At 42.6% G+C, this 24,207-nt stretch overlaps 2 protein-coding genes across 6 annotated transcripts; both read right to left on the bottom strand.

The window, feature by feature from the left end:
- Window positions 1-591: 591 nt before the first annotated feature.
- On the bottom strand, window positions 592-22,725 carry LOC117582443 (probable G-protein coupled receptor 179). 5 transcript variants are annotated; one of them, XM_034270153.1, is made up of 13 exons: window positions 10,903-11,896; window positions 5,569-5,808; window positions 5,453-5,511; window positions 5,003-5,122; window positions 4,853-4,933; window positions 4,437-4,785; window positions 4,312-4,380; window positions 3,851-4,252; window positions 3,580-3,774; window positions 2,166-2,347; window positions 1,996-2,107; window positions 1,575-1,595; window positions 592-1,267 (listed from the first exon to the last, which is right to left on the bottom strand). In XM_034270153.1, exons 1-13 carry the CDS (start codon window positions 11,788-11,790, stop codon window positions 1,070-1,072), a joined length of 2,916 nt encoding a protein of 971 aa, XP_034126044.1. In that variant the 5' UTR covers window positions 11,791-11,896; the 3' UTR covers window positions 592-1,069. The 5 variants fall into 5 exon arrangements, with proteins under 5 accessions (XP_034126044.1, XP_034126046.1, XP_034126045.1 ...); XM_034270155.1 differs by having other exon boundaries at window positions 2,166-2,293; window positions 10,903-11,895; XM_034270154.1 differs by lacking the exon at window positions 1,575-1,595.
- LOC117582462 lies at window positions 19,410-20,065 on the bottom strand. Its single transcript, XM_034270188.1, has 2 exons — window positions 20,004-20,065; window positions 19,410-19,944 (listed from the first exon to the last, which is right to left on the bottom strand). The coding sequence occupies exon 2, from the start codon at window positions 19,940-19,942 to the stop codon at window positions 19,481-19,483; it is 462 nt and encodes a 153-aa protein (XP_034126079.1). The 5' UTR covers window positions 19,943-19,944; window positions 20,004-20,065; the 3' UTR covers window positions 19,410-19,480.
- Window positions 22,726-24,207: the final 1,482 nt, after the last annotated feature.

The following is a 24,207-nucleotide window of genomic DNA, read 5'->3' as shown; positions in this document are numbered from 1 at the left end:
CAGAATTTGTTCGGCTAGTTACGTTACAAAAAAATGTACTTAAGCATCTATTAAGCATTACCCACACATCCTTTCGGATCTTTTCGATTTCTTTCTGTAACTGCCAGACAAAGTCAACAAGTGCCTCGGCTCTCTTGAGTATGGCACGTACTGCACTTAGTATTTACACAAAAGTTTACACCATTTGGTTTTGGATGGGAAAATGTAGGAATTACACGTATACAATATATAATACAAATATATATTATTAGGTAATTAGTAAGATGTAAAGTGTACGATAGTAGTGAGGGAATTTCATAACTAGATTTTAATGCCTATAAGCTCAAATTTACAACTGATTATTCACTGTTCTTTAAAAATGATTTTCGCTGTGCCCCCTCTGCCAAATACAAGTATTCTCAATAATTTATGGAGAGATCTTCGGCTGGGTTAGGATATTCTACGAGTATTCGAGTGTTCGTTCGGTTGGATTCGAAATAATTGGCAAAAGAATCGAGTATTAGTAACTGTTGAGGAACTTAGATGTTAAACTCAAAAGTGTGTAGTAGGAATAGGTATATCAATAGTTTCTTGTCGTTTACTCCTTTTTGTTTTGGTTTTACAAGCAGTTTTATCGTTTACCTACACAGGTGGGCTCTGTTTAATCGCTCTCTTTCGTACAACTTTGCTCGAAATCAATCGAAATCAAATTGAGAGAAATGAACAACGTAAAATCATCTAAAAGTTTATCAAAATTGTACAAAACTCGTCTGTTCTTTCTTCTCTCTTTCCATTTCTCCTCTCTATCCTTTTTTTTTATTAAATAAAGTAATGTTTTTTTATTGTTTGTGTTTTGTGTTTGCCTTTGTTCAGTTTGCTCTTTGTTGGTTTTGTTGTTTTTCTTTCATTGCGAAATTAAAGTAATCCTTTTATTGTTTGTGTTTTTTTGCGCTATATATTTCCTATGCTGCACCCTAATACTCCCATACATATACATACACATAGATATCTACACATACAAACATGTACTATCGTATCCTTTAATACTTATATACAAACCCTTCTTGTCGCTGGAATATCGTTTACTTCCTTACTTCGAGTGAGAGACAATAGAGTGCGAGACCATCGAATGGGAGAGCATTGAATGCGACACGCCCGATATTTCCGCATAGGTATCCGTCGGTCCCTCGGCACTGCATACAGAGTCCTCGGGTGTACGGGAGGGTTCCGCCTCGGTGATCTCAATGTCCTGATGATGCTTGTTGCTGCGGTGTTTGGCACTTAGAGCCTGCGGAGTAACGATCTCTTAGTACGTGACTTAAACTCATTGCAACTAAGTAATTCTAATTCGTTTTCGTGTGCATTCTGGTTAGACATATGAAGTGCTATCTATGGACGGACACATGCACACGCACAGAGAGTGGGGTACGGGAAGGGTAGGACTGGGGGGTCTAGTTGAATAGACAAACGTGCGGCAGAGATTTCTCATAATTTATTTGAGGTTAGTTTTAGGCACAGTCACAACACGCATATTTTGTTAGATTAGCTTGGTTAGATTAGGTTTACTTTAGAGAGAGAGATGCTGACATTCTTACCTTATCTTTGCTGCCCTTTTTCTACATTGAACATTTTTTGGTATTGGTTTTTAGTTGGTGGTTGTGGTGGTGGGATTCGAATATACGAGTATTGTACATAGTCATGACAAGAACAATGATATATATATGTAGTTATATATGTATTAACACAAGTCACATACAATGGGGAATCAGTTGAGAAGTATAGAGACAGAGACAGAGACTGATAGCGAGAGAGAGAGAGTTAGAGGAAGAGAAAGATCTAGGGATAGCTTGGAATAGGCAGCATTAAAGAATATTCAGAAACAATTGGTAGACACAATCTGAGTTCCCTATACCCCGTTCCTTCATTTTGGGTGATGTCATGTACAGTGAGCGCGATGACTACGACTACACTGTGGTGGACTGGTGACAGTTGGCTTGACCCCTGACTCGGACTCACCTGCAATGAGAAGCGACGATGACCCGCCTTGCGTCCACCTCGTCGTTTGCTAATGTGCGGATTGTCCTGTCTCAAGGTCTTGTTCTTCAATATCTCAAGTTGTGTGTACAGTCTGAAAAGGCATAAGTACAGACACATATAACGGAAAAACGGCGATCGATGGGCACTACCTTTTGAGTTCAGCGCGGATATCCTCGGGACTCATTTCGGATATGGTCAGCTCACCGATGTCGGGGTCACCCAGGCAAAGGCCCGCATAGCCACCGCCCAAACGTTGGCCGGCATCGTGTGAAGCACCCTTGAAAGCATCCACAGGTAAACGTATTGATAGATCATACGCTAGCGAACGAACCTGCAAGCTATGAAGATGCAACAAACACCGCAAACCACACTCAGGAAGTAAAACGTAAACCGAACTCAAACCGAGAGCAAGTACACAAGTATATAGAAAGAAGGAGCAAAAATATATAGAGACTCGAAACTGAAGATCAAAACTGTGCATTGGATATGTAGGTGAATGAGTTCTGAGTGAATGAGTGAATGAGTGATTGAGTGTTGTGTTTGAGATGGAGTAGAGTGGGGATTTTCTGCGATCATTGGCTATGGGTTTGTCTGATGTTGTGCTGGAAATGAGATAAACAAAGTTCAAAGGAAATCAAAAACGGTATATAAAACTTAACAGAGTTGGACTTTAGCTATAGAAGACTACACAGAGAGAGAGAGAGAGAGTTTCAGGTTGAGAGACACAGACAGCAAGAGAGAGAGAGAGAGAGAGGCGTGAGGCGAGTGGAAGTAAGTAAATTCTGGGAATGCTAGTAGTATTTTGTAGGTATATGCGTCGTATTGGGGATTTTGAAAGGAAACCGATTTTTGTCATAGATTTTCTAATTGATTTTTCTTGTTAATGTTCGTATTGTTTTTTTTAGCGTACAAAAGACATGCAGAATTCAACAGGACATGCAAAGAAAGTGTGCTGAAAAAAAAAGAATAGCGTGCAAAATCAACTTCAAGTGCAAAGTTCGAAAATGTTAACTAAAGACAAACAAACATACAGTTCAAACATTCGGGGGACAAATAACGACACACTTGCAGCAACTTCATAGCTTGACTAATAATTCATCAAAATGTTAGCTTAATACTAAAATTATGTTAATTTTGTTGTACTCCAAATCAAAAGAAAGACAATAATCAAAACCAAATGAAATAATTAGTTGTTTTTAGCAAAAGCAACAAAGCTTTTGTTACGTTTTAGTTGAACAAAAATCGTTTCCTCAGCAAATTTTCAATAGTACGAGACCAAATACAACTCTATCGATGGCAACGATAAATGGCAACGACGATGACAGCGATGACGAACAACCCTGACGGCGACGGACAAAAGCACAAAGCGCACAAATATGGGGTAGGGGCAGAGAGAGAGTGACTAAAGTGCCGCTAAGTAGAGTCTGTACTCGTATAGCCACAAAACTGCCTACGCTCCTTGTTTAAAACGAAAAATGAAACTCAAACGAAATTAAAAGTAAGACATAAAATTAAAACAAAAGAGCAGCAATCAACTGAAGAGTGTCGAAAACGTTGGGTTACCTGTTTGTGTTGATACCACAGTTTTGGCACAAATATCAGACCCAGGGCAAAGCTGTTTGTCAGCTGGGAGCGGACGAAGAGGGCCAACAGTATGGCGCTGGGACTCATTTCCGGTAGGTAGACAAAGCGCAGAAAGTAAAAGCTGGACGAGACGAGGAACTCCAGCGTGAGGGCGGTGACCAGAAATTGTCGTTCCTGCGATGGGCGAGAGGAAATTACTTGTAAATGCATTTGACCCACTTCGAATCCACTTAGAGTCTTCGCTTCTCACCCGGAACTGAGTGTTGGCATTGCGACTGGCTATGGAGAGGTGCAGGCCGAAGCACAGTATGAGTATCTCGCTGGTCTGCGTCACCAGCTCCCACTTAAGCGGATGGCAGGTGTTGGTGCTCGCCTCGCGCAGACTCTCCAACTGGGCGCTCTCCAGCAGGTCCAGCGATGAGGCCGTGAAGGCGGACATGTAGCACACCACAGCGAACACCATGGCGCCCAGATACTTGAGCAGATCCACGTCGCGCAGCACCCAGCGGTGTGCCTTGCGTGTCCTAAAATCCACCAGGTGTCGATACAGCTTCAGGATGATGGCGCCGTAGCAGGTGATGAATCCCAGCTCCCGCAGCCAGGGCTCCAGCAGGCAGCGCTCGGTGGAGGCGGGAAAGAAATGGACGGCAACCTGTAGGAGAATGAGTTTAGTAGGGAAATACAGGACAATCAGGGTAAAAGTTCACTCACAGATGCATAAAGTAAAACAATTCCCAGCAGTATCGTCTCCAGCACAGTCCACATGCCCGAGGCAATGGCCTGGAAAGTCAAAAACATGAGAAAAGTACGCACAAAGAGTACGCCAGGAAACGCACCTTGCTCTTGCGCTGTCTGAAGACAATCACACCCAGGACGACACAACACAGGATACAGGCGCCCAGGACAATGGCCACCAGTAGACGCAAACAGGCATCCATATTGAGGGCCTCCTCCTCCTGAAAGTTGAGGCACACACCATGCTGGTCGCAGTTTGTGCAACCCCCTGGACACGGAATGCACGAGTAGTTGTCGTAGCCCTCGGACAACTCCACAACATCGCCTCGGAAGCCCTGCAGCGTAGAGTTTGGCAGATAAAAGGACTCCCGGCAGAGGCACGTGTACACATCCCGCGTGGCCGCCGGCTTGTTCTCCGTGAGCAGGCAGAAAGTTGTATTTCGATCGCAACTGCAAAAGACATAACTCATCCATCATACATCCATATGTTCGAAAGGAAACTGTGCTTATAGCTCACCCATGACGACGCCCAAACACCTCCTCCAGGCCATCGTTGCACACATCCTCATCGGCGGCAATAAAGGCAGCTGCCACAATTCTGAAATTTGTAACAAATTGATGATTTCACTCTCCTCATTTGGGGGGTATGCAGTTGCTTGCGACTCACTTGATTCTATGCTCTGTGAATGATATGCGAAATGGCCACAGCCAACGACGCTTCAACAGGTTGCAGTCGCGAAATGGGGCACCCCACTCCTGGGTACCATCGCTGCTGTTCCAGGCCGCGCTACATGAGGAAAGGGAAAATGAATAAATAAATAATTAAATAACTAGTTAAATAACAATAGTTACACAATAAGTGAATTGGTCCATTTTAAGTACAACTTTTTCATAATTTTACATCGATTTAAGTGAACCATTAAAAATGAACATAGAACCAGGAAAAAAAGAGTAAGGCTTGGATTCTGTTATATTTTGACCTTTATATGTTTTCAACCATGCAACAAATATCTTCTTATTAAAAGAATCCAACTCTTCAGTCTGGGTAACTTTTCAAAGGTGATAGCATAACTTTTGACACAGCTTGAATCCATTTAGAAAAATCATAAGAACTTACCCCAATTCCCTCCAGTATGAGCCCAAAAACGCCTTATTATGCACCTGATCTGGTGGTATCTGCAACACACATCATTAATATCGCCGCCCATTTATGGCTGATTAGCGTATGCATACCGTGACATTATCCCTGAATTTTACGACTACTGTGTGTATGCTCGGCGCGGCAATGGCAAAAGCCAGGAGATTCTCATCCTCGTTGAGGGCGTAGCTGGCAATACTGTTGGCCCGACGGCTCACCTCCGCACGTGTTGACTCGTCGATGGCAATCGGTGTGTTGGCATTTGGGAATTTATTCGATAGAAATTCAATAAACTGTCGTGCGGCATCCTCGGCAATGTCGGTAAAGTCGTAAAACTGCAAGACAACAAAATGGAGAAGCTATTAATTGCTTTGGAAATGCTTAAGCAAAACGGAATTTTTATGGAAAATTATATGTAAAAATTATAAAATGTTTCCCAATATATCTTCTGCTGTAAAACATGTACAATTAAAAGTTTAGCTTTAAATTATTTATAATTTTACATTGCTGTTGCTGTCAAATCGATTGATTTTTATGGGTGTTAGCTTTTGTATTGAAATTTGTATTATTTAATTTTAAGTAAGTGCCATCCTAGCTTCAGAAAAGGTTACCTGTTAATGGTACGAATACGAACAAGAATTACTTGTACGCTGAGGAAGGGAGGTAGGGAGGGTCGTGATTTGCCTGGCCAGACCATTTGCCATGGCTTAGGACCCTGACCCCCTTTCGACATTAATTATTCACATGGCGCCCAGAACACGTTCCACACAGACCAACACCTTCCGCATGGAATGCACAAAAAGTTTTCTTTCAGCTGGTAAATAATACGATTTAGGGCCTAAGATGGGGCTAGGACTGGGACGGCACAAATGTTTTTAATCCATGTTTGTTCAGCTCTTAACTGACCAAATGTTTGTACATAATTTACACGCTACAACCGACTCTCGAGATCTACGCACGGAGAAGCAGTGCGAAAAGCAATGGCAGGCAAGGGCATGGCCTACTGGGCTTTGATGACATCATTATGGCTTTTGGAAACAAAAGTAACCACAGCAAAGACATGCACATAAGGGATAGGATGGGAGGGGATGGCTCCCGCTGCCTGTGGGTGAGTCATGTAGCCACAGACATGGCCACCTTTTGGCTTTTAAAACCGACACTCCCCATTAGCAGTGCCCAAATGCGTATACGCTTCAAAAGCCCCAAATAAATTAACAACAAGAAGCGAATAAAGAGATACAAATATGTACATCTCTTTGGGTACTTGTGTAGGAATGTAAATAAGTACATATGTACATTCTGACCATATCAAGGTAAAATATATAAGTAGATATCAGGAAGAACCTCCGAATTTGTGTGTGTACTGTATAAGCAAAATCGTAAACCTTAAGATACCTTAACCAATATGGGATGCGGATCTCTCCTGATGGGATAGCGGCAACAAATCTCACATACATATTTATGTACTTATAGGAAGTATACTACCACCATTTGGGCAGAAGCCATGTACATGGCACATGCATGTGAAGTTCCACTACTTTCCCACTGTTAATACTGAAACCATGAGCAACAAGGCTTTGCTGCGAATGCATATACCCTGGCGATAGAGTCAGAGATATAGGGTACAGCATAAATATGTATGGAAAACACTTGTAAATAGCGGTAACCACAAAGCACAGAGCCGAGAGTGTGTGCAATAAAACATGCATACATATGCAAACAAGAACCCCACAAGGATATGGGTGTGTGTGTGTTGTGTGTGCAACTATGCCAAGAGCTTAGACACATCGCAAACATAAGCAGACGGGTATAGAGAGACAGAGAGAGAGAGAGGCTGGCTGCCAAATGAAATCAGTAAGGCGCGTTTTACTGGCTTTTTAATGTCCATGCGAGAGCTCTCTCCGCATCCACATCTGCATCTTCCGTTGGCTCCCTCTCCCACCACTCTCCCGCTCCAGCCACACTCCCCTACGCACACTCATCTTGCACACGTTTTGGCATGTACAAAATTCTTACTTATGACCATAAAAATATTTACATGGCACATGGTGGCACAGTAACTGTAACTGTAACTGTAGCTGTCGCTGTATACACGGCCTCTGTGCTTTTTCCATTCTCTTCTTCTTTGCTCTGTGCTTTTGATGCTGATGTTGTTGTTGCTTTTGTCATTTGCATGTTTTTCCTCTTATTTTCTATGCTTTGTGCTTAATGAATAAAATATGTCCGACACTGTGTTTTTTGTCTCTCTTCTTATGCGGGGTACTCATTGGAACACAAAGGAATATTGTGTTCCTGCAGTTGTACGCAACAGGCAGAACAGCAATGAATCAGACTAAAGTAATAGTTAAATTATCATCTGTTTGACCAACGCAAAAAGGGTAATTAAATGTCAAATTATATATTTATTTTCATTCTTCACTGGCTGCTCTAATTTTTAAGCAAAGGGTATGTACTGGTCGCAATACTAAACCATCTATGTATAGTTTTTACTCGTTGTTTCTCTTTTCACTTTCCTTTGGTACAACTGCTGTTGACAGTCTGTGCGAATATCACACTGAAGTGCGATTAGCTGTCGGTAGCCAAGGCCACTTGCATTCATTTCATTATTCAAAGTGACGCGGCGAATGACACAAGCTGACTGCTACGGAAGTTTACAGACTGTCGCTTTGGGCTTGATTAACATACACATCAGATTAACATAAATTATTCTATTAAGTGGATATTCATTACTGTTACTTGTTGATTTATAAATATTTATGGACAATGGAAAGTCCTTGAATGGTTAGACGAATTTGCAAAATCTATGAAACAAAACGTAAAAAGATGTTTGTTTTTCCACCAACAAAAGCTTTTAATACTAGATGTCATTCAAAATAATTAAACATCACTCACACAAGGAAATCATCCTCTGACGTACACTTAATTTATCGCCAAAATCTACTGCGTAATCATAAAGAAATCTCAATTAAACCTGCAGCTACATACTATAAATATTAAATTTGAAAGCAATCTTATTTCGCTTGCACTTTTAAAATCAGTTTTATATAAATTTGGCCTTCCGCCTGGGACATAGAAAACAGATTTTTTGTTCAGACAACAGTAAAATGCGTGTCCAGAACATCCGATACAGTAAAGAATATATAAAAATAATTATTAATAACTTTTCTGCTTCAAAGTTGCCACTGGAAACAGCACGCTCAGAAAGACAAAGAGAAGGCTCAACACACACACAACAAAAGAGACCACAAGCCGAGGCAAGTCTGGCAGCTGGCAGCATGGCCAGCAACAGCAAAGTACTGGCTAAACGTGGCAGCATCTCTTTACATGAAATCCATATAGAAAAATCCCAAATAATCATAAACTGCACACCGAAATTCAGTCACTGCCTCGTTTGAAAAGTGCTTGAAAGCAACAGAAACTGGATGGAAAAAGCAAGAACAGTAACAGCGATAGCCACCATAATGCTTGACAGGCATTCGACATGGCGTTCGCCATTGACCGCAAGGCACAGAAAAAAGATGGGGAGTGTGAGAGAGCTGGATGAGAGGCAAACAAAAGCCAGGATGATGCCCGAGCTGGCAACTGTTAGTACGACACGGCACGGCACATCACCGCTCCTGCTGCTGCTCTTGTTTCATGTGCGTCACATGTATTACTTTGTCCCCGCCTAGCCAGTGGCCACACTTGAGATTCAAATCGTTCGCATCAGATAGCAGCTATGAGGATGCTCCATGGCAATTTACACATTTCGCCAGCCATTTGCTCGTTGTTTGTCTTTTAATTATGGCCGTCCGACAGTGGCGTCTCCGATTGCGTCAGCGGGAACTTATTAGGGAATCGATCCGTGCTTGTCATGTATCGAACCTTGTTTACCCGCCTGTGGCACGCTTGAATATTTATAGGATTCGCGTAGTTGGCTAAAAATAGCGAAGTAAGCGAAGTAAATTACCGACTGACGGACTTGCGGCTCTGACTGACTACTTGATGAGATGTCAGCTCAGCTGTTAGAGCTTTAAAGTCGACCCATTGTCGTCCTTGGCTGCAATTGTAATGCAAATTCAATTAAAATAATGTTCTAGATGGGTGCCTGGAATTCTGGCCCCGTCACATCATTAGCATCTTCTAATTAACTTGTTCAAGAATCACCAGAAAGAGGCACACGACAAGGAGGTGGCACAGACTGTAGCACATATGACGTGCTGTCAGGACATGCCGCAACTCTTTCCAAAATCCCGCGGTTTTTGTGTAAGCTCTGCAACCACTCGTCTTCCACTTCTCACCTCCCTATTCAAGCTCCCGAACCAAACTTTCCACAGAAATCTATTTGCGTCAGACATGGGCGTATGCGTAATATTTTTTACGACACTCAACAAGGTAGGCGGGGACGTACACACTCAGCGGAAAGTGGGATTGGGTGCGGGTGGAAATGGGGAGGAGGATTTGAATTTCGAGGGTGCTGATTTGCGTAAAGATTTGAGTCAGCATGAAAAGGAGACTGAGACTGAGGGGCCACAGAGATTGGAGGGAACAGGTTACAGCCAGCACACTATCTATGTGGGTTTGCCTTCTCAGCAATTTTATTGATTATTGCCGCACTTCCCCCCAAGCGAAAATACTTTCTCAACTGTCGCGATGGCAATTCGGAAAATTGTCGCTAATTGTCTTTGCCTTGGTGCAAGCTGCACTCGTTCCCACAATGTCCGTCGAAAGTTATGAAAGGAAAAGCGCTGGCCAAGTCAAGGTCAATCGTTTCTTACTTTTGCTTAAGCTGGCTCTAAGTTATTCAGTTGCAAAAATGCAGCGTTTTTAGTTTAGAAATGCACTTAACGGACCTTGAAGCTGTTTTTTGTCTTTCTCTTTGGCATGAGTCGGGATAATAAATTGGAAAGAAAGTAGTTTAGACTATTTTCGCACCTTTTTACCTATTTTACCTATTTTCGATTTCATCAGCTCTTTATTCTTTCACCCTTTCCAAAGATTCTAGTAAAGGCTTTGACTGCATTTTTAGAGAGCTCATCCGTCCATGCAAGACTAATGTGACTTTACGCACTCTGTCATCGCGTATTTTTGTTGCCATTACCTTGTGAAAGTGAAGAGCACCTTCGAAAAGCAGACAAAAACAACGGTAAACGGCGCCGTTATGGTGAGTGCAGTGACAAAAGCGGACGGCGGACGAAAGTAGAAACTGAGACTGAAGCATTGGCTGACTCAGACGCGGTGGGTGAGCACATTTACAGTTAGACGCTATCGAAGTGCATTTATTCAAGGTGAGGCATTTCCGCACTCCTTCTCCCAGCCCCAGCAAACAACTGTGACTAACCTTTCCATAAACCTAAAACCTAAAAGTCCACATATCTACACAGACAGCTTTTTAGAGGTTTTAATATTTCATCATTTGAAAATTCCCTTTTTTTTGTGCAAACACTTACCGGCTCATCTGGCACCATTTCCAATACTTTTGGATCGCATTTCTCTTCTGGCTTTTTGCTGCTGCTGCTGGCTGCCTCCGCTGCGGCCCTTGCTGTTGTTATTGCTGCTCCTTCCGCTGCAGTTGCAGTTACAGTTGTGCTGGCAGTTGATGGCGTTGTTGGGATGGGGCTACGCTTACGCAAACGTTCTGCCCGGCTTAGGGCAGAGACAACGCTGACTGTGGGCGTTAGCTCATCAAAATCCACAGCAGAGGCATCGTGTAAATGGTACTCCTCCAGGGACTGCGACGGTCCCCCCGCATAGGTGAAGGATGCAGCGACAGCGACAGCACCGCGGGCGGCACTCTGCTGCTGAAGGTGTGCGCGTTTATAGTAGGCCAAAAGAGCATCACGCCTGCTCTCGTAAGGGGAGGCAGTGGCTGAGTGGTGGGCGAGGCCAACTATTAAGAGCACCAGCAACAAATAGAGCGTGTTTAATTGTGTGCAGCAATTATTGTTGTTGTTTATGGTGTGGCTGCTGACGTTGCTGCTGGCTTTGCTGCTTTTGATGATGCTGCTGCTGACGACGACGCAGCTTCTGTTGGCGTCGCTGCAGCCGTTTGATGATGTCGCTTTTGTTTTAGGTTTTGTTCGTTGGTTTTCGTGTTGCTTTTTCAGGTGGTCTCGATCTCTTTGGTTGTTGTTGTAGTTGTTGCTACAGTAGCTGCTGATTTTGCTTTTATGTGTTTGCTTCCCTTGAGTTTTCGTTTGATTTTGGTGGCATATCTTTTGATAATTGTTATCTTTGTTGCTCTGCTGCTGCTGTGGCTGCTGTTGCATTGAACTCTCAGCTGTTTCATTTTTTGACTTTTTAGACTTTTTCGCCTTTTTCTCTATGCACATTTCCATATCACTGATGTTGCTTTTGAGTTAGCCTTTGCTTTTTTTGCTTTTCGCGTTGTTTCCTGTGCTGAGGGTGAGGCTCGTCGTGTGCGTGGCAGCTTCTGCAGGTGTACAACGTAATTGTGGCACAGTAGCTCGCTCATCTGCATAATTGAGGAAAAAAGTTTCGTTTAGTACATACAAATATTCGTGGTATAAATAAATGATAAAACTGTCGTCAAATATTTGCAGTTGCATATTCATGATCAATTAACTGTAACTGCATTCGGTAAACGAATTTATGTTGATTGCCTTTGCATCAAGTCCGTTTCTCCCAACGAGCGTGAGCCTGCTAAATTCGTTTACCGAATGCAGTTACAGTTAATTGATCATGAATATGCAACTGCAAATATTTGACGACAGTTTTAGAAAGAAATAGAATCCAGCCAGAAATAAATCCAAAATTGAACATGAAATTCTATTCCCATCCACCCCAGAGAACAGCCAATTGGACAATTTTCATTGCAGCGCCAATTGGAATTTAATTGGGAACCTTTACAAATATACGTAGTTGTTGCTGCTCTTGCAGTTGCCTGATTGAAGCGAAAACGGTGGATAGAATAAGGGTAAAGTCGACCATACAAATACTCTTTAATATTCAGCTAAAATTGAAGTTATGTTAAGCGGAGTACTTGTCCATATCCTCTGTTATTATCTGCCAAATAATTTCATGTTTCCTCGCTACGCTTTATTTCCTGATATTTTAATCAACTTTTATGTTCGTGTCGTGTTGTGGTGGCTTTTGATGTAATTAAACCACTTTAAATGATTTATTCCGCACAATTGTTGTTGGAGATTTTCCCTCTTCTTCCAACCTTTACCATTTCCATTTGCATTTGCACAGCAAAAGGGAAAAACCAAGAGCGGTCGCTTAGTTCGTTACGTGGCCCCTGGGGACAGGGCGTGGCACTTGCAGCGCTCAAGTGTCGCCTGGCGGTGTGCTACAATTTTTTGTCTGTCTCTGATTCCAGTTTATGAATGAAGGAGGAGGCAAGGCATAACTAGCTGAAAGGCTAGACAACCAACCGAATAACCCGTCAATGCGTTGACAGGCCACAAATTGGCCAAAACATTTCGACGATTGCAACGTGCTGGAAGGCAAACAGGTGTAAAAACAATTTCCGCTAATTGAAATTAATTTTCATTGCAACTGCAAGCAAGAGGGCGGGGGGGCACTGTTTTTTGTAGTTTTATTTTTTTCTGAATCGCTGGACTTGGCCAGGCACAGTCGTAGACAGTTGGCACATGCGCCATAAACAAGTTCTGATTACGTGATTTGGCCAGATGCCAGGAGCAGTCGGAGGAGAGGATTGGAGGGGTACCTGGTAAACTATACTCTCGCAGTGCCAAGAATTTGTTCGGGATATCTTCTGGTACTCGTAGTGAAATCAGGGTAGACGTGGGGTATGTACAGGATGGGAATTGTTCTCCCTGCAGGCGTTTACATACTTTCTTAGTGTGATATTACGAGCAACATTATTATTATTGGACGGTTCTGTTATCAATTAAATCAGTTTACTACTAGTATTATCTCCAAGTAGAGGATGTCCCATAGTCGTTGCTCTTCACGGTTGGTATTCTGTGTGTTTGTGGCTGACTGTTTTCTGCCTGGCTGAGCTCACCTGGCCTCACCTTGACACTCGCTCAACTGCAGCTAATGCGGCAAGGATGCGAGCATGTACGAGTACATATCTGTATCGCAGAGTCTGTATCTAGCAAGAGGGTCTACCCACTCGTATATGCAGTTTTTCAATTAACCAGATTTCGGTCTGCATTCTGTGTCATGTTCTGCTGTCTGGTCGTGTGTCTGTTTGCTGCCTGTCACCTGTTCGGCCCGTTCCACTTGCTGTTTGCAACATAATTGCACAGTTTGTTTGCTGCCAAATCCCAAATCGTTTGCACTTTCCCCAGCTTTGCATTTCAATTCACAGTTTTGATTTGTTGAGGTCTATCGCTGTGACATCTCAAACATGCAAATTTCCATGCGCAAAGTCAGAGAGAAAGATATTTTAATAGATGAATATTTATGCATTTCGGGCAATTATTTTGTGCTTGTGTTTGCAGAGCAAAATGCAACAATCGAGACAAATTGGCTGAGAAATGTCTTGCCATGGAAATAAAAATAAAACACTTGAAAACTGATTTCATTTGCAGAATTTGCTTGAAAAATTCTGACAAATATAAATTAAAATTGTGGCATTATTTCATCATACAAATTAAATAGTTGAATATGCAAGTATTCCAGCAGAACACACACACACACACACACACATATACTGTATATACATGCATGTTTGTAGTGGTATTAGTTGTGTCTCATCAATTTGAGTGAAGATGAAGCTCGAGGCGTGTCCGGACATGAAATGTCTTGTGGCCGGCTCAACATTTGCCCTTAGCGCAAAATAATGAGCTAAAAATAGACAAAAAGCCAGACCGAACAGAGGAAGCATGAAGAATGAAGAGAGAATAGAGAATGAAGAGAGGGCGGCAGAAAACAAGCAAGACAAGACCCGTGGCTTGCAGAGAGCTTTTCATTAGACAAATGTTATTTCGCACACACGCACCACGGAGAGACAATGCGGGGGCGTTAAACAATCAAACAATGCAACAAAGCAAAACACACACACACACACACATTGAGAGAAATGTTTAACAATTAAACAATGGGAGAGCAACAAGCAAAAGCAATTGCAAGAGAAGCAGAAACCGAAACACAAGAGAGAGGGCGAGAGAGAGAGAGAGAGAGAAAAGAGAGCTCGAGTGAGTGCCGCTGACAACGTCGAGGACAAATTGTTCGCCGGTTCGCCATTCGCATTCCTTTGTCCTATTTTGCTTAAATAAGCTCAAGCAGCTGTGCCCCCTGGCAACCCCCCGCCATCGCTGGCTCCTTGGCCTTCCTTTTCCACCGAAAAGCCAACAAATCAGACAACATCGTTTGAAATCGCTTTCCCCCTGAGCCTTTGTCAGGCATTTTCCAGCTAAAAGCTTCGAGTGCCAGTCCCAAAACACTTTTCCAATTAGGCTTTTTCCTAGATACTCGCACACCAAAAATGAAAAAGGAAGACACCAACAGCAGCAGCAGCCCCCTGTTATGGCGCGCTGTTTTTTTTTCGGCAGTGGATGAGGCAGGGTAGGGTGTAAAACCCTTACAAGGACATGCACATTGTTGTACAACAATCATTTTAATCACTTTTCAGGGTCTGGCGCCCCACTTTGCGAGTATTTGGCCCACTTTTTTCCGGGGAGAAGGGCCACTGTTTACATGCGCAATTTACTCAAGTGCTGTCGCCCCTCATACACTTCCCATCTCCCCGGAAAATGTTTATGTCCACATAATCGCGCTTTTCAGTAAGTTTTGCTTGTACAATTTTTTAGATTTTATTCGATTAAAACCAGGAATAAAATGTAACTATATTCCCAAAGTTTCCCATCCATTTGGATGATTTTCCATACTCATCCTCCGTTACCAAATCTAATAATAAATGTAGCCCGAAGTTAGTCACAGAAATAGCCATATGGCGGCCCACACATACATATTTCATGCAAAACTCATATATTACGATTATTCATCATTCATCCGCCCGCCTATGTAAAATATATTTCTTTATGGACAAGCAGCTCTTTGGGTTGTAATCTACTTGGCCTACTTGGGTCTAAGTGAGCTTTTAGATAAAGTCGCTGGCGGGGCGGCTTGGCACGCAAAAGCAGCAGAAGGGATATGCTCTGGGTTCTGGGCTAAGGTTCACTTCAAAATGTCGATGGCTGGGGGTTGTAGGGTGTGTGGGCGCGTGGGCGATTGGGTGCGCCTAATGTTATGCTACGGTATAATTTGTTGCTTGAAGTGAAAAATTGTCAAGCACACTCAACGTTTATATACAGCAACAGCAACAAAATTGAACTTTTCGAGGTCATAGCTTTTTATTGGCTTTGTTGTGGGGCTTCAGCACACGCCACTGAGCCACTGAGACGAAACCATAGCTGGGTTATACAGTGAGAGCTCTCGCGATGGACAGTTCCTGTTCGGACAAACTTTATAGCCCCATTTATCTATGAACTTTCACTGCCATAGTTGTCACAGATCAGCGTGTTTGCTGCTCTTCAGAGAAGTAACGTGAAGGTCCCTTGGGAAGGTTCCTTAAAGCTTTAATTTCTCAGCTTAGCTTCCAACTAAATTCCCATCAAAAGACGTAAACTGGGAACATGGCTTTTCGCTCACTTCCTCATAGCACACACAAGCTCTACTTTATCGAGCTTTTCCCATATATTCTAGGAAGCATTCCAATCCCACATTTACTCAAATTCTCTTGGCTGCTTTCACTGTACGTCATGTGGCATGATGTAAGTATCTAGTGAGCCCGAAAATGTATACGAATATTTTCATGTTTATTTCGCTTGGAGGAGCGTGAAGAAAATGTCTCTCCGATTGCTTTCTCGATTGCTATTTACAAACAAAATTTGTCCATTTGTCCATTTTCCATTTGCCAGTTTCACAGTTTCGCTCTTCACACATAAGTTCGAAATTTCACTTGATTTTATTTTCATTCATTCTACTCGTACGACTATTTGTGCAGCCTCCTGTTCCTGCTCTTGTCCCAGATCCTACTCCTGCTGGGCGTAACTGTGCGCTCGTACAACATGCATCCAATATGCATTTATTGTCTATGTGTGTGTGCAAGCAAAGTGCAGCCATGCGGCAACACAACATGGAAAACGAGTGGCCAGGGAGCAGCGATTGGCAAGGATGTCATTTGAGGCTCAGCCGCAGGAGGGGGACTGTACGGGGGTTGTCTGCACTGTGACCCGACTTTAAGGCCAACACTTAATTGCATAAGAAATTTCAGTGCATAAATATCTTGCAGAATATCCACTCTGCCTCCGTCCCTCCGCCCACCACTTCTGCCTTTATCTCTGGAAAGTGCTTGCACATGAAACCCCATTATTAGGGGGCAGAATGAAAGGATTGATTGCACAGCATCGAGAGGACAAGGCAGGAGATTGTTGTCATCAATGTGGCTTCTGAGGCGAGAGATTCAGTTTACTTAAACTGCCATACAAATATGCTTAAGTTATTTATTGCAAGAGATTAGATTAGTGATTAGAGAATCTCTTTATTTACTTAATAACAATATTCGATTGGGAATAATTAGATCTGTTTTTGGCAGAATAGCTGAATAATTTGTGTCCTTTGTGGTTGGTTGCCCTGCAGTTATTAGTCTTGATTATGATTATTTGTTATTTGGAATTTAAAGTAATTTCACTCTTCTATTCCTTGTGGACTTGGGCCTTCAAATTGCTTTCTTCTTGTGGCTTTGCCGATTGAAGACCCACAAGGAATGTCGCACCATTCCCCTCAATAATTTTCCAGTCAGTTTTCCACATTCAATTCGAACCATATCCAGCCTCATCTTAACGTCTCATTTTAACGTACAATCTCGATTCTGCTGTATCCATTTTACAGCTGGCAACTACTTTAATTCTGTTAATGCTCAGCCATCTCATTATATTCATTACCAAAGCAAACGCATAAATTACGATCCACACTAATTAGAACCACCCTCAGTTCTACTTTGGCACAACTTTTGGTCCGCCTTACTCCCCTGCCTCTGTCCTCATCTATTGTTTTAAGAAACAAACTTACAGACCATCAAGGGGGGAGGGTAAGCAACAGGCTCTGTCAGGCTCTGACCTAACAGTTTTTCCAGGACGAAGGCACTAAAGCTGGAGCCCCTAGCCGTATATCTTAACACAAAGCAACAGCCACATGGCACAGCATAAAAGCGCCATAAAAAGCTGCCCAAAGACAAGCGAAACAACTCCGAATCGGGGGCAATGATGGGGCGAATGGGTGTAACATTAAACCGAACAATTGCTAAAAATCAAATGTGACAACTTTTACCAAAATTAAAATCAGCAAAAGAGAAGCCAAAACAGCCAGAGGCCAAGCTGGAAGCAAGAAGAGAACTGGCATAAAAACGAAATAGGAAAATCGAATGGCAGACACACAGAGGCAGGAAGGAGACAGCTCAATGGGCATGGTGCGAGGGAGTCGAGGAGTGGGAGAGCAGTGGGTGTGATATAGGGGAGAGCCGTATCTACACCAAGTCCGAATCATTGATGCCAAACGGAAATGTGCGCACTTTTAAGAAGTGCACTAAAAATGGCGACGAGCACTTCCGCTGATGGTTGGTCGGGCCATGAATGGGATGCTGGACTCTAGACTTGCCAGAATGTTGACTAGTTTCTGCGATACAGTGGCATGAAAACATAAATTTAAGTGCGCTCAGTAGCTGCAGAGAAGTAAAGAGTTATGAGAAGTAAAAATATAACGAATTTTGTAACAAATAAAAAGGGAGAAGCTGTTTCCTTCCACTTTACAAATAACAAACTGAAGGCTAGAAAACTTTTGCCACAATTGTTGCCACAGTCACGAACCACTGTGAATTAGCTGATTCGTGCAGATTGAGAACTAGACGGGCGACTGTCCGGACTGCCTCTCACAGAGCTTCTTTCAAAGCGGAAAACAGACGAGGAGAAAACAAATGTTCGCATGAAAGTTGAATGATAGCTGAGGGGAGAGTTGCAGGCTCTGGACAGACTGGGAAGTCAGGAACGCGGCACGAACACAACTCGACAGCAGTTAAGGAGCGAATGGGAATCGCAATTGCAGGCCAACTACGGATGGGTGTAGGGGATGTGGCCCATGTTGTCGGGTATGTAAACAAGCGCCGTTCCACAAGTAATTCCAAATTGCATGTAAAGTGCTTTAAATGCTTGGCATTAGCAGGAGAGAAATCGGAACGGACTGCGTGCTGAGGATGTGAACTCGGATGGGTGGATGTGGCGGATGTGGCGGATGTGGTTGTCTCTTCATTAGCGCCACATGGCATATGATTAATATCATTACAAGTCCGTAATGACCTTTGCTTTGCTGTCGACATCATCATCCACATCATCATCAGTGGGATATTCCTTCCTTCCTGCCAGCCAGCCAGGACGATGGCTAATTGCTAATGGCAGAGCAGAGCAGAGCAGAGCAGAACAGAGCAGAACAGAGCAGAGTTTCAATTGCATAACAGCCACTGTCGCTGCTTCTGGTTCTGGAACTGAACTCAACTCAACTGATGCTGTTCACTTGAGCTGAAACGGGCAACGTTTTGGCCTGGAAACAGGCAATAAAATTTGGTCAAAACGCAAAGGCATAGTAGATAAGCGTCAAACTGTTCACACATTTTCATCCATTTTCATCCCCCATGCCTGGAAACGCGCTCAAGCGTGAATATTAAACGTTTGCTTAGAACCGGGAGCTGGGAGGCCAAAAGCAAAGCCTAGTCCAGCCACCCCGCCCAGGCGACAGCACAACTTTGTGTTGGCAAAACTTTTGCCCAAAGGCCAAACTTTCCAATCGAAATGGGAGAGCAGATATGCAAAGACAGAGCACAGTACGGACCGTGTGTAGAGAAACTTCCATGGGGAATGTGTTGGTTTGGTTTAGATAAGCAGCCTGCTGAGATATTTTGCTAGCCACCAATTTGTGTACATACTTTAAATTGTGTATTAAATGTTTGCTCTCTACTTTGCACGAAATATTTATCAATGTATACGCATTGGTATATTTTATTCATTTTTGAAATCTAAGAGCCCCAACTGGTCTTGAACTTCATCGATTCAAGTACTTCATCAGATGTGTCCTGATGTAAAAGAGGGACCTGGACAGCATTACCAAAATGATCAGAGATAATGGCAGTGTAATGCTGCCAATCCAATACTCTTCGTAGCGATTGTAGGTTTCTTCCGACTGAAGCCGATAGCCGCACAGTATTATGCGCATCATGAGCATGATGACGGTCTCCAATGGCTGCCAAAACACACTCATGCTGAGGTACAGCACAAAGATCGATATAATGAGCTCGTAGATGAATATATACAGCCAGCATGCCGTATAGAGAATTGGCGGGGGCAACTCCACTTTGTTGCCAATCAGATCCAGCACGCCTATGAAGACCAGCATCGAGGGCATCATGGGTTTGACAGCATTCAGTTCATGAAATGGATCTTGCCCTACCCATTGATAGAAAAGATACATCAGGGCAGCAATGGCGACAGAATACCACGATGCCATAGCTATGCAGTGGCTAAGTAAATACAGGAGCAATTTTTGGACAATTTTCATTCACACTTACGTAATGGTAAAACTGAATTTACCCTTGAAATTTGTTGATGATTAATTATTTTCTATTATGTATCTTAATTGTTATTTGTATGTATAATTTATTGTCAAAAGGTTACTATGATATGCTTCATTTCTTTCTAGATTTTCTCTTGATTTCCATGTCATAGAAGTTTCCCAAAAATTTGCTGAAAATTCCTCAAGATTGTTTATTCCTTGTCGAATTTTCTGTTTCCTTTTTTTTCTCAAATCACCAGCGACAATTTTGTGCGGTGCACACAGACACAGACACACGCACACCTACACCCATACATTTTCCCAAATTCAGGGGAAGAAGCGCTTCTCTCTTTTCTCTCATTTGGTTTGATTTAAAAAGGTAAACGGACTACCTTGAATGGCAAATGTTTGGCTGGGGTATACACTCTGGTCACTCTGGTTTTGATCTTTGCAGCGTAATAATTTCCCCTACGCAGTCCGTTGCTAATCACAGAGCGCGTCCTTGAAAGCCCAGCCCCTGCCGCCCAGTAAAACCGAAAAAATTGAATTCCATTCAATGCAGTTGGCAGCTCTTTAAATCATAAATCGGTTGGATGGAGGGGGTGGCCAGTGGAATGCAGGGCAATGCGGTACATTAATATGCAAAGCACGCGGCACGTCATTAGTGGAGGGGGCTGGGGCGTGAGGAAGTGAGTCAGCATAATGAATTATGCCACGCCTAACGAGTATACAGCAGCCAGCATGGCGCTGTCCTGACTGCAGGTCCTTGTACCGCTCTCCATCTCACTCTCTCTCTCTCTCTCTCTCTCTTTACCGTTTTGTGGGCGCGCCAGAGAAATCCAATAAAAATTCAATAAATTCCCCACAATTCCCGTTATGCTAGGCAATGCTGTGTGCTCGCGTGAGTGCGAGTGGGTGAGGGAGTTAAGGCATTGCACGTGGGGCTAAGCGAAGAATAGGCCTGGCCACACTACACAAGCGAAGTTCCGTTGCTGCTGCTCCACGTCCGAGGAGAGGGCACATAAATACAGTGGAGCTTCTTTAATATGTAGCCCAGTTCCATTGGGATTTTATACGCCTGACTGGCAATTTTCTGTTCTGTTTTAGTTTCCAAACTCAAACAAAATATATTTACATATTGAAATTGTTCTGTATAACCCATACTAAAACTACTATATAAATGGAGCTTTCACGTATGAGAAGTATGTCTGTAATTTACTTTTCAATTTTCTTAGCATTGTGGGGTCTGCGTGGAGGTCTGCGTGGGCGGAGCCTATAAATAGACAATGGCAAATGCCAAAAGAGACAACCGGAAGTCGTAGGAGACGATGATATATGTATGTGTAGAAAATTATCCTAGAAAGTGTGGGACGGTCTTAGACCAAAGTTGAAAATATGAACAAAAGTAGATGGTGCTAAAGCTTTGCCGCCTTCGCTGGATATATTTTTAAAGCAAGAACAAACACTGAAAACTGGCCTTAAATTCAGTCCTTTAACATGATATTCTGTTCAGCGAGTGGTTTGAAGTAATTCGAGTTCCTCGGCGAGTGCGATTAAAGTTAACGAGAAGAGCCTGAGGGAATTTAATTTATTTCCCCATAGGCAGACATCATCAGAAACTGCTCGACAGATACAACAAATTTGCCTCTTCTAAGAAAAGCTAAAGAAAATGCTTTGGAGATTATTTTACACAATCATAGATCCCCAATCCCTTATAGCCCAGATGGATATTCACCCCCTCTCGTGCACCCCACAGAGCAGGAATATTAAATTTCATAAAAATGGCTTGTGCAGCTTCCCTGTCACAGGCTCGCCAGCTGCTGGGCGTAATTAATTTACGAGAAAATAGGGTTAATATAGCGAAGGGCATAGCACTCAGACGCGTACTTGTGCTCGTACACTTGAAGAGATGATGGCCCGAGATGAACGGGTCTCCGTTTCATATCAGAGTCGAGCTGCCGTGCTCGCTCATGTCAACACAGTCATCAACTGGCTGTCGCTTAAATTGCTGTCACTGCTGCGGACGCGGTCTGGCTGGGCTCGACCTTTTTCCTTCCTTTTTCGAGATGCCTTCAGGCAAATGATGCCTATTTGATCAGGGCCAAAGGATAAACAAAACGAGCGAGCGAGCAAGCAACGCAGCAAAAAAGAAATATGCACCCGACTTGGATGCGACGAATATGGAATACACTTTTCCCAGCACCCATCCCATCAGACTTATCCTCATTGGTAAGGGCATACCAAAATAGCAGGAATAAAATGGATAAAAAATTAAAACGAATGCAAAAAGGAAAACGAAAAGCATGAAAGGAAAGGCAAATGGTTTGCGCTGTTCTGTTCTGCTCTGGGGGAAGTCAGTAAGACAACAACGACATACTAACCTAAAGTAATATGGCCCGGGTCAGCAGTTGGCAGTTACGCCTTTTCCATGGTTAACCAATTCAGTTTCTTGATGTTGTAGATGGGTATTTCCGTCTGGTTTGTTGTTGCTGTTGCTGTTGCTGTTGCTGGTGTCGCTTTCTATGTAAATTTTTATGAGCGCGCGCATCAAATAATATTAATACCAGAAATTCTTGTTGATTTTTGTTGATTTTTCTGCTTTTCTTGTTCGTTGAATTGGATTGGTTTGGATTGGATTGTTGCAGTTGATTTAGCGCTGGTTTAAGCCGGGCTATGGCAGAGCGTTCGGTTTCGTGAGATAGTTTTTTGCTGACAAATTAAATTATGCGCCACATTCTTCAGTTGCTATTTTTGTTTCATATTTCTATTGATTTGTATATTAAATTTAATTTGGTTTTGCGTTAGTGGGTGGGACATTTCATCAGAAAAAGAGAGCCTAATCAAATTGGAGCACAACATGGAAAGCACACGATCAACCATTTATCAGTATTAAATCGAACTGTTTTTAAGCATTTATGTCAAAACAATGTACATAAATTTACATATTGATTATAATCCATAAATCCTATGGCTTAACCAGTAACTCCGATACTGCTCACAAAAATAAACAATTTTTTTTTTATGATCCACGTTCGGGCGGTTAAATCAAGCAATCAATATATGTATTTACGTATCTTTATTGCTGGCCAGCAGCAGCTACCCCAAGTATGCAATCAAAAGTTTTTGGGATTGCAATTTCTATGAATTTTCTGCGGAAACTTTTTCTTGCAGATTTTTTATTTGTTCTATTTTGGACCAATTTTGAGCGGAGTTTTTTGTTCGAGAAAATTAAAAGAAAAATTTGATACTCCTCAAGTCTAGAAATAAAAACTTCTTTGATTGCAGTCAAAAAAGTTTTCGTACGAAATTTCATAAATGAAAATATTAAAGTTTCCTCCATGCACTTCTGCACAAAGTGGAAATATTTTAGCTGAATTATATTTCTTAAGCGGAAATTCGTAGACCGTCAGAATCGGATTTCTCTGAACAAATGTAATACATAAATTTTGTTAAATAATTTAACTAAAAATCCTTAAGATGTACATTTGTGTGTAATTTCTGGATTATGGTACAAAAATAAAAATATTTCAGCACTTGGACAAAGTTTATTAAAGCAAACCAGAAGCTGAGGCAAAAGGAAGAGCCATAAAAACGCAGGCATCGAAACTTTTCTCGGATTAAATAAAATCCTACGGCTCCTTTGCATGCACCGTCGGCTGCTTCCCTTTTAGTCTCCCTCTGACAGCTCCTTCAATTCTTTGCTGCTGCCCTAGCCGCTGCCGGCGACTCGTATTTCTGCTTGTACTTATGCACACATACATACATAAATACACACACTCATGAGAAAAGCCAGGCGTCGCCTGGCCAAAACAAGCGCGTGTTAGCTGCTGCTGCTGCTGCTGCGGCTACTGCTGCTCCTGCTGCTTCTTCTGCTGCTTCTTCTGCTGCTTTCAAAATAACTCTAGGATACACAAAAAGACATCCTGTGGCCTCGAATGTGTGTGTGTTGGTGTGTCTGCGTGTGTGTGTATGCGCGAAGCACACAAAGGTGAAACTTTAGCCAGCAAGAGCTTCTTGTTGTTGTTGTCGCCGTCGCTACCACGGCTGGTCTGCTGTCGCTACTTTGACGCTGCTAGGAATGTTGATAACTCTGGTAGTACAAAGCGTTTGCCTGACAAATTAACGATGGATGGCTGGGCAAACGAATGGAAACGAACGGTAACGAACGTAGGCAAAATGCACGAGAAATGCGTATAAAAATATATTTTGGTCATAAATTA

Source organism: Drosophila guanche, unplaced genomic scaffold, assembly GCF_900245975.1.
Source record: "Drosophila guanche unplaced genomic scaffold, DGUA_6, whole genome shotgun sequence".
In the NCBI taxonomy this organism is placed as follows: domain Eukaryota; kingdom Metazoa; phylum Arthropoda; class Insecta; order Diptera; family Drosophilidae; genus Drosophila; species Drosophila guanche.
This window is presented reverse-complemented; position numbering and strand designations above follow the sequence as displayed.

Bases quoted from the DNA above. Each gene is read 5' to 3' on its own strand.
- LOC117582443 (XM_034270153.1), bottom strand. From the start codon at position 11,790: ATGGAAATGTGCATAGAGAAAAAGGCGAAAAAGTCTAAAAAGTCAAAA. The intron at 5,123-5,452 runs GTAAGTTCTTAT...TTCCTCATGTAG, and splicing joins TCATACTGGAGGGAATTGGG to CGCGGCCTGGAACAGCAGCG. The intron at 2,108-2,165 runs GTAGTGCCCATC...ATGCCTTTTCAG, and splicing joins ATCCGCGCTGAACTCAAAAG to ACTGTACACACAACTTGAGA.
- LOC117582462 (XM_034270188.1), bottom strand. From the start codon at position 19,942: ATGGCATCGTGGTATTCTGTCGCCATTGCTGCCCTGATGTATCTTTTC.